The 13,694-nt window shown below is 41.2% G+C and overlaps 1 protein-coding gene across 15 annotated transcripts in view; it reads right to left on the bottom strand.

The window, feature by feature from the left end:
* NEK6 (NIMA related kinase 6) overlaps window positions 1-13,694 on the bottom strand; it is an 81,506-nt gene that overhangs the window by 6,833 nt on the left and 60,979 nt on the right. For all 15 annotated transcript variants that reach the window (XM_068914438.1, XM_068914436.1, XM_068914430.1 and 12 more), the window contains exons 8-9: window positions 7,857-7,951; window positions 808-921 (exon numbers count right to left, since the gene is read on the bottom strand). In XM_068914438.1, coding sequence (XP_068770539.1) covers window positions 808-921; window positions 7,857-7,951 — 209 coding nt within the window. The remainder of the gene's footprint in view (window positions 1-807; window positions 922-7,856; window positions 7,952-13,694) is intronic.

Here is a 13,694-nt window from a genome sequence, read left to right on the forward strand (position 1 = left end):
AGACTAAAATAAAGACCCAAAAAGGATATGGTGAACATCTAAAATTACATTAGCTATTTCTTTTCAAAGAGGGGGCAACTACGACTGAAAAAGAAGGTGAGGAAAACAGCTGGCTTATCTACATAAGAAAAAAAAAATCTTAAAAAGAAAAAAAAAATCAGCCCAAAAGGCGCAGTACAAAAATCAACAGGGGTGACTGCAGCTAAACTGAAACACAGCAGAGCAAGCATGCACGGCGACAATTTGTGCTACAGCTGGGTTCAGCCACTGCTCTCCATCTCTTGCTTTCATGAGCAATAAAATTAACCAGACTTTTTAAAAGCCCCAATATGGCTGCTGTGTATGCGCTTACCGTACTAAACTAAATGAGTTTCCTTCCCCCTCCCACTTTTTTAAAGAATCTTTTTTCTCCCTTGTTACACACTCCACAACTGAAGACTTCACAAACAGAAATTTAAGTGCTGTTTTATGGTATGTTATTTGAAGGGAAGGGAAGGGAAGGGAAGGGGAAGGTTTTCTCACGCTTCGTTGTTGTGTTTTGCCACTGTAACAGACTTCCAGTCTCAAAATACTCCCCACACTAAGAAACCTTCTTTTCTGTCTTAATTTAGCTTGCTGATATTCAGACACTACGACAACAGGTTCCTTAGCCAGCCATAAACGTACCTGAGATATTCTCTCTAGCCATCCCCTGTTCCGCCTTAGATGCTGGGGGCTTTCCTTGGGGGTTCCCTGTCCCGTGAGGCAGGGCGGTAGCTCGCTGTACCCCCATCACCCCCAGCCCCTGGAATAACGTTCCCAATTTACCTTTTCAGAATAATGTTCGGCTGGAAGAGGTGGGTAGTCACATTGCTCTATTTTTTGGCAAAGAGAAAACAGGTTCATTTTATCTCCATAGAAAGGACTCTGAAGAGCTGCCATCTGGAGAGAAAAAGAGAAAATATTTCAGAAATGTAAGGGATTTAATAGCCCTCAGTACCGCTGATTTTGCGAGAGCAAATTTTCTTCTTTGACAGCGAGCAAACGATTATGTTGCTCTTTGAGAGCGTATGCAAGCCAAAGTTGCTCCGAGAGCATGACAGTTTTGCACGCTGTCGCACGGCTGCTGCCAGAGGCACCGGGTGCTTCGTGATGCCCAACCACCCCTCCAACGCGGTCAGCGCAAGCAAACGGAGTTACAGCAGGCAGCAGCCCAGAGCTCCTCCTATCACAGCACCCTGTCCAAACTAAAGAAACAAGAGTCCATTGTTGCACCGTGGCGTCAGCCCCCTGCGGCCCCCTGTGCTGGCACGGGACCTTCCTGCGCTGCGGGCTCACGCACGCTTGCGCCCTGGGAAGCTGAATCGCCTCCCCTGCCTCCCCCGCAGAAGCGATCTGTAACCAAAGCAAGCAGCCGGCTTGGCAGCGTGGAGACTGGAAACCAAATAGATGCCACCACTGCCCCCCAGCACAAACACCATCACTCATCACTCTTCCTTGGATCTCTTCACGCAGCAAAGCCTCTGTTTTCCTCCCCCCGTGATTATTTCTGTGCAAAACGTTTCAGATGTGGGACACTGGATACGTACAGACAACAGTTCTAGGAATACACAGAAAAATAGTACCGATTTTTTTAAAATCAAGGAATAGGATACTTGTACTATAGGGCAATCATTTAGAAACGAACCGCCTGTAAGACCGTGATAGCTCATCATAAACATGATGACCTCTTTAAAAGCGAAAAGCTCTTCTGCCTTTGATAACGTGTGACGGCTTCGCTCTTCCTCAGTCACAATCAGAACAGTTTGCTCTCTGCCGCTGCCAACTTTTTAATAGACTGGGGTAAGAAATAAATTGATTAATTCTGGATATTTGGCTACCTAAAATACAAAGAATCTTATAAACATGAATGATTCACTTCAGGAAATAAAAAAAATAAAAAAATAATTAAAAAAAAAAAATCAAGCAACCCCTGCTCTCTCACCCCCCTGGAAACGTGCTATTTAGGGAAGAGGATCCCACACAGATTTTGGAATCAGACTACTGCAACTTCTCCTAATCAATCTCTGTTTTTCCTCTTTAGATTCTGTTTTATGAACCCAATATTTGCATCTCCAAAAATAGGACAGATTTATGAGACAAACGGAACCTCCCCGTAGCAAGGACGGCACGGCGGAAGGCTTTCGGTGGGGAAAAATTCCTTCCAGGGCAGGCAGAGAGTCTTTAGAGAGACATGTTTACATTACGCTTAAGTCTCAGGAAGGAAGCTGCATCTTCATGCGTCGAAAATAATTTCTCCCGGAAGCCCTTAACCGAGCGGTCTAAATGACCATTAAATGATGAGCCTCAAAACCAGACATAGTGAGACATGCCTACTCGGACTTCAAAACGTGGCGGAAGCAACGTCTGTCTATTCAAAGTAAACGTTACGAGTCAAGAACCGTTTTTCTGCCTCCCTCTCACGTACGATTCACGAGCAGCAGAGCCACCACCCTGCCCGGCAGCGGCAGGCGCCGGGCCAGGGCTGCCCACCTCCGCAGGACGCACGCCCGCAGCTCCCCATCCACGTACCAAGGAAGCCAGAGCGCTAACAGGAGCCGTCGTCAAAGGGAAGGCCTGCGCGGCGGCGCGCGTCGCCTCGGCACGCGGCCCACGCGGCGCCCCATCTGCTTATTGATCCCTAATGGCATTCAAGTGCTTCTCGTCACTCTCGCTGACTGTCACGCGCAGCGCCACACCACACAGCCATGCCTCCTCCTAACGAAGCGCTATTGGATAATTGTTGATATTATCTACTCTGTTTAGATCTTTTTAAACCATTTCGCCACGAGCCGCATCAAATCGGCAAGCTTTTCATACTGAGGCCAGCTGAAGTTGCTGCCTCTCACTACGGCTTTAATAGGGAGTTATTTGATAATTATCAGTCTTTGGCTCATTACCACGCACCGTGAAAGCTTTCTGAAGGCGACTGTCTTGGTGCTGACACGCACCGCAAGCTCCCAGCAGCCTGCACAGAGAAGTCAATACTAGATCCCCTCCACTCTACTATCTTGCACTTAGAGACCAAAATTGATGGATTATTAGTGATTGGGTGATAGGTACACAGTTTTCACTGGGCTTGATTTACAGCAGCTGGGCACTGCCAAGGCGCAGGCTGGCCCGCCGGCCGCTCCGCCGGGACGCGTGGCAGCAGGGGCTGCCGCTAACCCCGACCTTCCTTACAATTAGCGTACCTCCAAAGGGTAAGCTAGGCAGGACACGTTAAAATAAACCATACTTGGATGAAAACATAGACATATCTTTTAAAGGATCTAAAGTTATTATGTCTTCCACTTGCTGATTTGCAACACACACTGGTCTCTTCACGAAATGAGTGAAAACATTCCTCAGCTTCACAGGGTTATCTCACCTCAGCTCCCATGCTCAGAGGCAAGCAAACGTTCGCAACGAATTATGAGACAAATGAAAAGTAACGAGATGATCTGACCATTTTCTTCCAAGCCAGTTCTCTAAGACTATCTCCTTACGTGCCTCCAGGCTGAAATATTTCTCAGGAAGTTCAAGAGGTATTTATCAGATATCCAGAAACGCTTACAAATAGCAATTGAGAATATTTTAAGGTACCCAAATTCCACGGAAATACTCTGAACTGACTGGATGGTTCTCAAAAACCATCTCTGAAAACTCCAGGCTTGTTTACTTCAGGGTTTTCTGTTTGCAATTCTTCACATAATAAAAAAATCAAAATACTTGCTGTGCCAGTGAAAAGTACTACCATTTGCTGCAGGCTGACGGAGAAAAGGAATTATGCTTGCAACCAGGGCACAAAAGAAAGGGTTTAGTAACATTCGCACTTTTACCTCTCTGCGGTTTCACCGGCTACTGTCAGCAGAGCGGCCACGATGCCAAGCGATTCTTCCTACGCTACAGAGAACCTGGATTGAACAAGCACAGCCAGGCTCCTGAAGCGTGCCCTAACTGCAGGGTAAGGGGCCGCGCGATATGGCGGTCGTGTCCTTTTAGAAGCTTTTCAAGGCAAAAAGGTGAAGCGCTGTCTCCATTACTTAATCTAAAATGCCATAATCGCAAGAGGTAAATCAATGGGGAAAAAACCAGAGACTCCAATTAAAACTCTACTCTTCAATTAGAAACTTAAAGCAAACTGCTATCAATTGGTTAAAATAAAACCGGAGAGCCTGGTGCTCAGGATGGCTCCAAGACAAAACAACAACGCGTGCATTATGGAAGGAACATAAGGCAATCAAGCGTTGAACAAAGTCCCCTAGATTTCAATACAAAAATCAGTAATTCCCTTAAGCTCAAAAGGGATTTTTCAATTCCCACTTAAATTTCTCTCCGTATCACGTTAAATGATCTAGCCCCAAAGAAAAAGAATGAAAAGGAAACAACACATTCCCCCCCCGACTGAACCGCTAATACAGGGAATTACAATTGAAAGGGATGCCATACCCTAAACCAGTCCAGAACGCGGAGCGGAGGGGAGAGACTACAGGCTCTCTAAATATATCACTAACAACAATTTGTGATGCTACATTTGGGTTTGCTCTGACATTTTGATTAGAGCAATTACAACAGGGCAGCTAGATCTCCATTTAAAATGACCACCATGCAGTATGACTGGTTAAAAAAAATACATAGGAATTGCTGTTAGTGTTTAAATTGATCATCTTGCTAGAACTGCTAAAGTCATTGCTTGTAGCTATATCCTGGAAATAAACAACTTATTTTTATGCCCTCCAAGTTATCTTGATGACAGGTTTATACAGGAAGTGAGGGATGAAGACAGTTCCTACTATACTGATAAGATTTTAAAAATCACTGTGTGATTATCAATGTCAAAGTTAAGTGGCGTTATCTGACATCACGTCCCAAACCCCTCAAATGCTGTGTTAAGTGAATTCCAGTGGACACACACGTCTCTGAAGGCAATTTGTACATTAAATCTCTCTTCAGTTTATTTCTCCATACAGATTGTGTAGATATCAGAAGTGACTCATAACCAGACCAACATTATTTCTTTTAAGCAAAAGAGAGACACATTTTTATTTCATGTAATTAGTAGCGATAAAATACAACTCCTTCAAAGAGATGTGAATTTGATTTTTAATTTCAGATTCTGAAAAGTTTAGAAAGTCCAGGAGCTGTTTTATCTAGTGAATACAAAATTGGTAACTGGCCAGTATTTCTTGGAATTTGCAGGATCTCACAGCTCTTGTTCACAAAGTAAAGGCTTACCTACGTAGGAAGCAGTTTAAAAATGCTTCATATGCCAAATCTTTCACATATTACTACAGTACCACTACTCCTACCAGCAAATTATGTTTAGTGTGCAATTAAGTCAGCTTCTTGAAATACAAGGAGTACTATGACTACTGTGCCATAAGGGGACCATATTGCCTGCAACAAAAACATATCTTAGCGCAATGCTAAATATTTCTCTCTGCATAAATCTGGAATCCCATCTCCAGGAGGGCTCAGTCTCAGAATGACTCAGAGCAGCCTGGTAGAGAAGGTGCTTCGTACACCAAAGCAAGAGAGTAGCAGCGTCCACCTTGGGTGACTACAACTACAGCAGATGCACTTGGCAAGTGCTACGCACCCCGGCAGGGCAGCGGTCAGTAAAGTCTTAAACTGAAAATTCCTGTTTAGACCAAATACGTGAAATGTTTAATTAAACAGTAAGTTACTGGGAGCTCAGGTTTCCTTCCTCCTGCTCCTACATAAAGTAGTCTCTGAACTACTTTTCAAATGACAAGATTACATACAGTTGTATTGTATCATTCCAGTTTTAACATCTCATTAGAAGCATTACAAACAAAACCATCCTTCATCAAAAATACCAGCTTTTAAACCATTTGTTGCTGCTGCTTCAGGATTTTATTAAAAGGCACTTCAATTATTTCACCAGAAGTAGCAAGAATTTGAGGACAGACGGACAAACGCTCAGTTTGAGCTCACAGTTTTCCACTTATGACAATGATTTATGATTTCTGAACACAGTGTCTCATAGCCTTCCTCTTCCTATCTCATGAGATTTTGACAATAAATCAGTGATATGACAACCTTGGCCTCTAGCATCTCCACTAAAGCCAATCTACTCTTACAGCAGATCTAAGAGCTGTTTGCTCTGATACTACTACCAAGGGCGATACTGGGACTTCACGCTGCTTGTGGTCATTTATGAGGCATTTATGTTACACCTAGATAATTCTTTTTCCTTAACTTAATCCTATGGCACGTCAAGTGTCCAGGAAGTCAGCAAACGTGGACAGGCTGTCTAACGAGCCTTCACCTCACTGTGAGGTGACACAGTCTTTGGATGGATACTGGTAGCAGTATAGAAAAAATGCAGAGTTTTTTGCCAGGAACATTTTTCGGGTCACATACAAATCCATAAGCATATCCAGGCCAACTGTGCTGCTGTTCTTACGTGTGAGAAGCAAAGGGCTGTCAGACTCGGACAGCACTGCACTCCTCCCAAAGACTGTCCAATTCCTCTAGCAGGATTTTATTCATTTACTTCACTGAGTTCCCAGCACCAGTATCTCTCTCTGAAGATGCACACCACATGGCGCTTTCACACTCTGCCAACAAATAAATCGGCAACTACTGCACTGTATGACTCAGAGCTTTGTACTACACTAATAATGGTAAGTTACTGCCTGTAACAAGCATTTAGTCGTATTAGATGAGTATTCTTCCCAGAAGTATATAAACAATGACAGGCACTTAACTCCTGCTGGGAAAAGCTGTATTGTACGCTTTTACAGAAAAGTGACTTTTATACCACCTTGTCCTGAAAGACTCATTTCATCAGCAACTCGAAGTACATGCCAAACATAACTGTTTTCACATCTGACGTGTTCAAAAAATAAAATACATTTCTGTTTGTTCTCCTAATCCACATGGTTATGAAAAGTTGCAGTGAGAAGCACAATCTCATCATTTCACATAACTTAAAATAACTCAGGAAAGCATAACTCTGACACTTGGAAGTCTCATAGTAAAGGAAGACGTGAACAATACTCTTAAAATTAAATAACCTAGGGATCTTTAGTTCTTTGAGTAGGGTCAAAATCTTTTTAAACGTTGACCGCACACTTTCACTTGAATTCAAAGACGTGCCGTACATTTAAGAAAGATTAAGATTAGACTGTAGGTGAGCACAAGATTTCTCAATAGCCTTTGATCCTAGCTAAAAAACTTAATCACAAAACTCAAAGTACTACTGTAAAATCACAGCATTCATTTTTAAAATCAATCTAGTAGTTTTAAGAAAAAAATTATGCAATAAGTATGCAGTTCATATGAAGTGTGGCTGCTTCGTGCCTGCACATTTGGCTATAAGACAACGTACAATTCAAAAACATTCCATCTGAATTCTAATCAAGTTAGAGAAACAGTGATTTCACATTACACAGAAACTCTATTTTTCTTTACCAAAAGCTCTAGAAATCAAAATATTCCAACTGGTCAGAATTCAATTTAACAAACCAGTCGCTTATATTCACATGAAATTTTCTATTTTTTAAACAAATGTGGTATTCAGGACAAACTACGAATCTGCTGTCCTAATAACTGCCCTGCTCATAGCGGACAAAAGGAATGCCAGTGAACTCGCTTGTTTACGTTTACATCCTCAACGTGTCCTGGGACCCACTAAACTAACTTGGCCTAAGTACTGTGCTGTACAGCGCAATCCCTTGGTTTTGAGAGCTTAAAAAGCACATGAAAGGATTTAACTTTTTGTAAGGTTTCCCAATAATTAAGCTAAAATAAGTTTGACCTACTCTAATTTCTGCTTCACTGTACTGTGTGGTTAAGACAAACTGGAAAAAAAGGTAGAAGATACTTACCTCGTACAATAAACAGCCCAAAGACCAGATATCGGATTTAAAGTTATAGCCATTTTCATGTATTCTTTCTGGGGACATATAGTATGGAGTTCCCACTGTAAAAAAGCAAAACAGGAGCAATCGTCATCTTAGAAAGTGACAGCGCAATCCGTATTGTAGAGAAGTTTGCCTTCGTTAAAGGAATAGGTTTAGCACAACCAACTCATTAGAAGATTTACAGAATAATTTGGAAACAAGTCACGGTTTCAACAGCATATTCTTATCTAGAACGAAAAATATAATAATATAAAAAAAATTAGATGACAGGTGAATGTTACAGACAGTATCTTTTTTTATTTTTGAAATTTGAGGACAATTATCTTCCCTTTCCAGTCTTCCAAGTATCTCCGGAATATCTCACATGTATAGAACGACCGTAAATGATCATTTTCCTCTGGTTCATTCAACAGCATATGAAACTCCAAGTTAGATGTCATGAACGTTCACTGCTAAAACAAGAACCTGGTGACAGCATATCAATTGAACGTTCACTTGACATCCGCCCCACTAGCAGCATGACAGACCGGCTCGAGGTATGACGGGGTACCCTTTCTAAGAGTTCAGGAGACCATTTACTGTAGCAGAGAAATGGTGGTAACAAGCCCAACATCAGACAGGAATTCAACAACTTTCTGAAAGAACGAAGATAATTCCAAACTGTAAAATACTGTTCCAACTTGCAGTCACGTCAGAAGCTGTGGGATTTCTAGGTAGTTTCAAAGTCTGTACTTTATCAAAAGCAATTTACCACAGCATTTTGGACAGGAGTTAAGGAATTTATTAATAAATTCCTTATCTCAAAAAGACTCTTTTTAAAAAAAATCCTAAATAAGTTTCAGTTGTGGTACTGAAAATATAAGACATCCTGGCACTCTCAACATCAAATAACCCTCAGATACATCATTTATTGAAACATCCAAGGGCTTTATATGCTCTTTTTCCCTGCTTCCCCTGCTTGCCCATCCCCTGTCACTTTTTTCTGCTTTTGGCATTCCAGCATATCCTTCTCCTAATTAAAGACCTTTCCCACAAGATGGCAAATGTTTAATTGGCCTGTAACATTCAGTTTTCAGGTTTCTTCACTCAAAACCCTCAGAGCAGACAGCTTAAAGACTCCTAAGCAGGTGAATGATGGGGTCAGAGACGGGGAGAACAGCCACCACCGTCCCCCAGCTTTCCTAAGAAGGAGTTCTCCTACGTTGCAGTAAACACACTCCCTGAAAAACAGCTCATCTTGGACAGCAAAATTCCTCCGCACAGTGCACACATGACCCAGCACAAAGTCGGGCTGCTGCTGTCAGTAGGATACCCGACCAAATAACCTTGGCATCCGCTAGCTTAGACCATGCAGCGTTAAGTACACGTGCGAGTCCAAAGTTTACATGAATTTACATGTCCAAATGTAAATTCTAAACGCATTAGAGTACATCTTACAAAGCTCTGTGAAAGAACTACATTTGGGTAGAGTAGCTTTGAGTCATTATGTGAAGTTCTTCTTGGAGACTGCTTCATAAAACTCCACTGAACACTGACGTGCAAGACACTTCCCTACCTTCAACTTCTCAATTCCTCTTTTCTCAAATCGGTCAAGAAAGTTAAAAGTACCAGCAGAAGCAGAAATCATGCTAGCCCTTCACTGACAGCAGTGAAAGGAGCTGAGCATGGGTGCATCGCAGCACATGGAAGCAGCAGGAGCAAACACGAAGATCATGCCAAGTCTTACTCCCACAAGCTTTCGTGCTTTGCAGTACTTGGTGCCAGTGGTGGCCTCCAGCCTTAGCTGTTCTTGCTATCAGTTATTCTGGGTCACCGCGTGACAAGCTCAGAGCAAATAACAACGTGTGGGCTCTAAAGTTACGGCCTTGCCTTCCACGTTAGGAGGGGTATGCTCGGTAGGCTTTGTTCAATTTAAAATTGTCGTTTTGGATAATGCCTTAAAATGACCTTCGACCAAAGCAGAATGACAGGGTTTATAATACGGATGAGTGCGTTATAGCCTGTATTTGATTTTTTTTGTGCATTAGTCTGTTCCATTATATTAAACAGGTCTGTGGAGCAGTCCATGCCTGAGCTGATTTTATGAAGCCTACCTTGCACATTTACCTATCATTACTGTAGTGTTGTCAGCAAATGTATGAACAAGCAGGTCTCTGCGTTTCAAAACTGATGCATTAATTTTTAAATAACCGCCATGATAAAAGACTGACAAGCCCAATTCTCTTTATGGCCTGTCCAACATTATGTGGGAATCTCCTGTAATGAGCATCTTCTAGAAAACTGCACAAGACTTCCAACGTAATCAGCCAAGGCTCACCATTGCATTACATTAGTCAATTTGACAAGAATAGTCTAATCGGAGACTATTAATCAGAAACTTTCTTTGGCATTTGCCCTGCTGAAAATACAAAATATTGTTCACATTCAATATTAACCACCAGCTGGTAGAGTAATGCCTTTAAAGTTATAGAGGTCGCAAAACAGTACAGAAGATTATGACTAAGTAAGCATCTTCTCATTCTATTCCTGAAAGTCTGAGCACTTCACTTGAGTATCAGCCTACTTCAGAGCTACCAGAACAACATTTCTTCCTACTCCCCTAAGCACTGTCTGTGTGCCACAGCTAAAACACCCACATGTACCAGAAGATCTCCGGGATACGCGCAACACCAAGTTCAGGAAATGCTAATTATTCTGAGTAAGAGTAAGAGCTAAGTCTCTTGTTATATCAGGAAAACACACAGCCAAGGCAGCAAAGTTATTCTAGAAATAAAATTCAAATTCCTCCCTTCCCATACGCAGTTTGCATCAAAACCAGCCTGCGTGATTACAGCAATCAGTGAGCATCGATACACTGAGCTGAATTCCCAAATCCGCCTCAGAATTGCTCCCATACATCCTTCACTAAATAAGGAAAATTATGCTCACTCACTTTGAAAAGGTTTTTCAGCTTGAATGAGAGGTAGTTTTTTGTTGTCATGAAAATGACAATCGCTGAGTTATTAGTGCCCAGTCCCGCAGGCGCAGCTGTGCTCCATTTCCCATACAGAGCTTCGTCCTGTGCAAGCGCAGGTTTTCCAGGTGTTAACGCTTCCTGTGAAACTTGCACTTAGCTCTTCATAGACAGAAGAAATCTAAGTCATTCGTGCAGGAGGCTCTGTGCAACGCATGCTCATTCGCTGAATTGAGGGCGCTATAGCCTGGTGTCTTGCAGCAACGGTCCCCCCCCCCCCACACCTTCAGGCACATTGTCATTAGACTGATTCGGGTACAAAGTACTTCCAAATATTTTCAAAGGTTCTGTATTTTTTTTTTTTTTTAAGTGCCATAAAATACAGGCATCTCTTGAAATTGGTCAAACTCCAGAGTCATACTTAGCTTCAAAATAGAAGAGGAACAACTGATAAGGAAAGCTATTGTTTCACGTTCACCAGCACCTTCCAGCTAATCTTTAATACTGAGCTGAACAGTGTTTCTGAATCCATCACTTTTCTTTCTCACAGCAGGGAGCAGAGTTCTGAATATGAAAGAATCTAACAAATTCTGACCTTTATTGTATCTTTACAGAGTATTCCCAGTTTCAAACCCAGAGATATCAGAGCACAACACGGGCCTCAAAGGGGTAATACTGATTAAAGCATTCCTTCATTCTAGAGATGTTCTACTCCTGTCAAAACAAACTTCGCAATGTTTTGAAACACTTGTGATTTTTGAAACATGCTCATTACATATGAAAAAGGCAAAGAACTATGCTCAAAAAACCTGAGCTGCCATCCATGAATAACTTTTATTTTTTTTTTTTAAAGCGACGAAAAGGCCCACACTTTTCAAACTAATAATTAAAAATGTTTGGAATTAGTAGCTAAACTTTAACCAGGCACACTATTACATGTACTATGACCATATATTTTAGTATGTTTTAATAATATCTAGCGGTGCAAATACTGCAGGAAAGCAATTCCACTTGAAAACGTGGAACCTGTCTCACTTCTCCAGAGACGCTTGTAGGTTATCAAGAAACACTTACAGCATTATTTAAAAGAAGTCTAGTTCATAAGTATTGATGTCTAAAAGTTTTCAATACTTGGGGTAATTAAGTGCTCCTTAGCAAGAAGGCTGAGATCTTTTCCTAGAAGAATAATTTGGGAATTAGCTCAACTTTTGGAAATTAGTTTTTACAGGCTGTCATATTTTCAGGAGAAGTAATCTGTGCCTAGTTCTTTGCAATCTATTAAAAATACAAGAACTCTGTCATGCTCTCAACCATCAAGGATAAACTGTTTTAGAATAATGAAGAAACATTCAATAATAGAGATTTGATATGATATAGCTTCTCCTGTCATTGGGATAAAAAAAAAAAAAAAAAAAAATTTGTGGAAGCCTGAACAACTCAGCTAAGAGAAAGCAAGACAGCATCTCAGGTTATGTTTTTCTTCCTTCAGTCATTTATTAGTTACAGAACTGCTGCAAGATTTCAGGGCACCAGACTGGAGACAAGCATGCTGCCTCCATAGCAGTCTCAACTGAATATGCAAAATAAAACAAAAGTTAAAACAGTGGTCAAAGGCCCTAAAGTGTGCTTTAAATTCCTTCAAATCTCACTGTGAGGTATCCGCACTAATTGTTTGGGGGGGGGGGGGCAGGGGGGAAAACCGATCAAATCTACTTGTTCTTACAGAGAGACTATTATGCACACAGACCTGCAGCTGTTTCTAATAGACTTGTTCCTTTAAGCTCTCATAACTTTTTCTTACTAGCGTTTAATTACGTACACAACCCTATCAAGTCTTTATAGCCTTTTTTTTTTTTTTTTTTTTTTAAGACACATAGGTACTGTACTATTCCTGCAATGAATGAATGATTCTGCAGCTATCTTTTCTTCCACAAATACTGTACTTCATGCACGGAAACAAAGGCCAAACTTGTTCAAGATGCAGAGAATATTGGCTATTACAATTTTAGGCAGAGGTCCACCTTTTCTTAACAAGCAATGCTTTCCAGACCCTTGAAGTAGTGAGAGTTTTGCTTGGGATGGTAAAATGGTTTCGCAAAAAAAAAAAAAAACACCACACCCCAAACCCAAACTCTGAACAGGACGTGTATACGAGAGCTCCCCTCAGGAGCGCAGAGCTACTCCCTGCAAGAAGCACAGGAGGAACCTGCACCACCTCGCCTCTGATCCACGGCCACTTGCATCTTCTAATTTGGGAAGGTTCGACTTGCATGCATCCCCCAAAAGGAAAATCTGTTCCAAGTTTATTCTTGTCCAAGAATAAATAATAAATCATCTGCTGCAAAACAAGACTCTATTCTGTGTAGAAAGCATTTTTTTCAAAATATTATGCCAGTCAGAAGCTTGGGATAATGCCAAGTTTTATTTGGTTAAAAATGAGCATTATACCTAGTCTCATAATAAAGTTAATGTTCATAGGAATTCTCTACATTTATTACAGCTTCTAGTAAATCCAAAACTATCACTTTACTGTTAAGTTTTACAAAGTCTATTCAATATTCAAATATGTTTTGCTCTTTATAGTTTTTGTCTTATAACTGATCAGGTCTTACAGTAAAGGTTAATGACTTGACATATTTCTAACTAGTACTTTAGCATACCATTAACCAGCGAGTCATTTCTCCGGATGCCCACCTCATAGAGGAGGTTAACAAACTAAACAACAGAACACAATCAATTAAACTTTTTAAAACTCTATATACATTCCTATCCCTTTTGACTCTTGAATGAAAAAGACAACAGCTGGAAACATATTGTGCACCATTAGTGGAAAATCAACATAACCCAAA

This window comes from Struthio camelus, chromosome 20 (assembly GCF_040807025.1).
Source record: "Struthio camelus isolate bStrCam1 chromosome 20, bStrCam1.hap1, whole genome shotgun sequence".
Taxonomy (NCBI): Eukaryota; Metazoa; Chordata; class Aves; order Struthioniformes; family Struthionidae; genus Struthio; species Struthio camelus.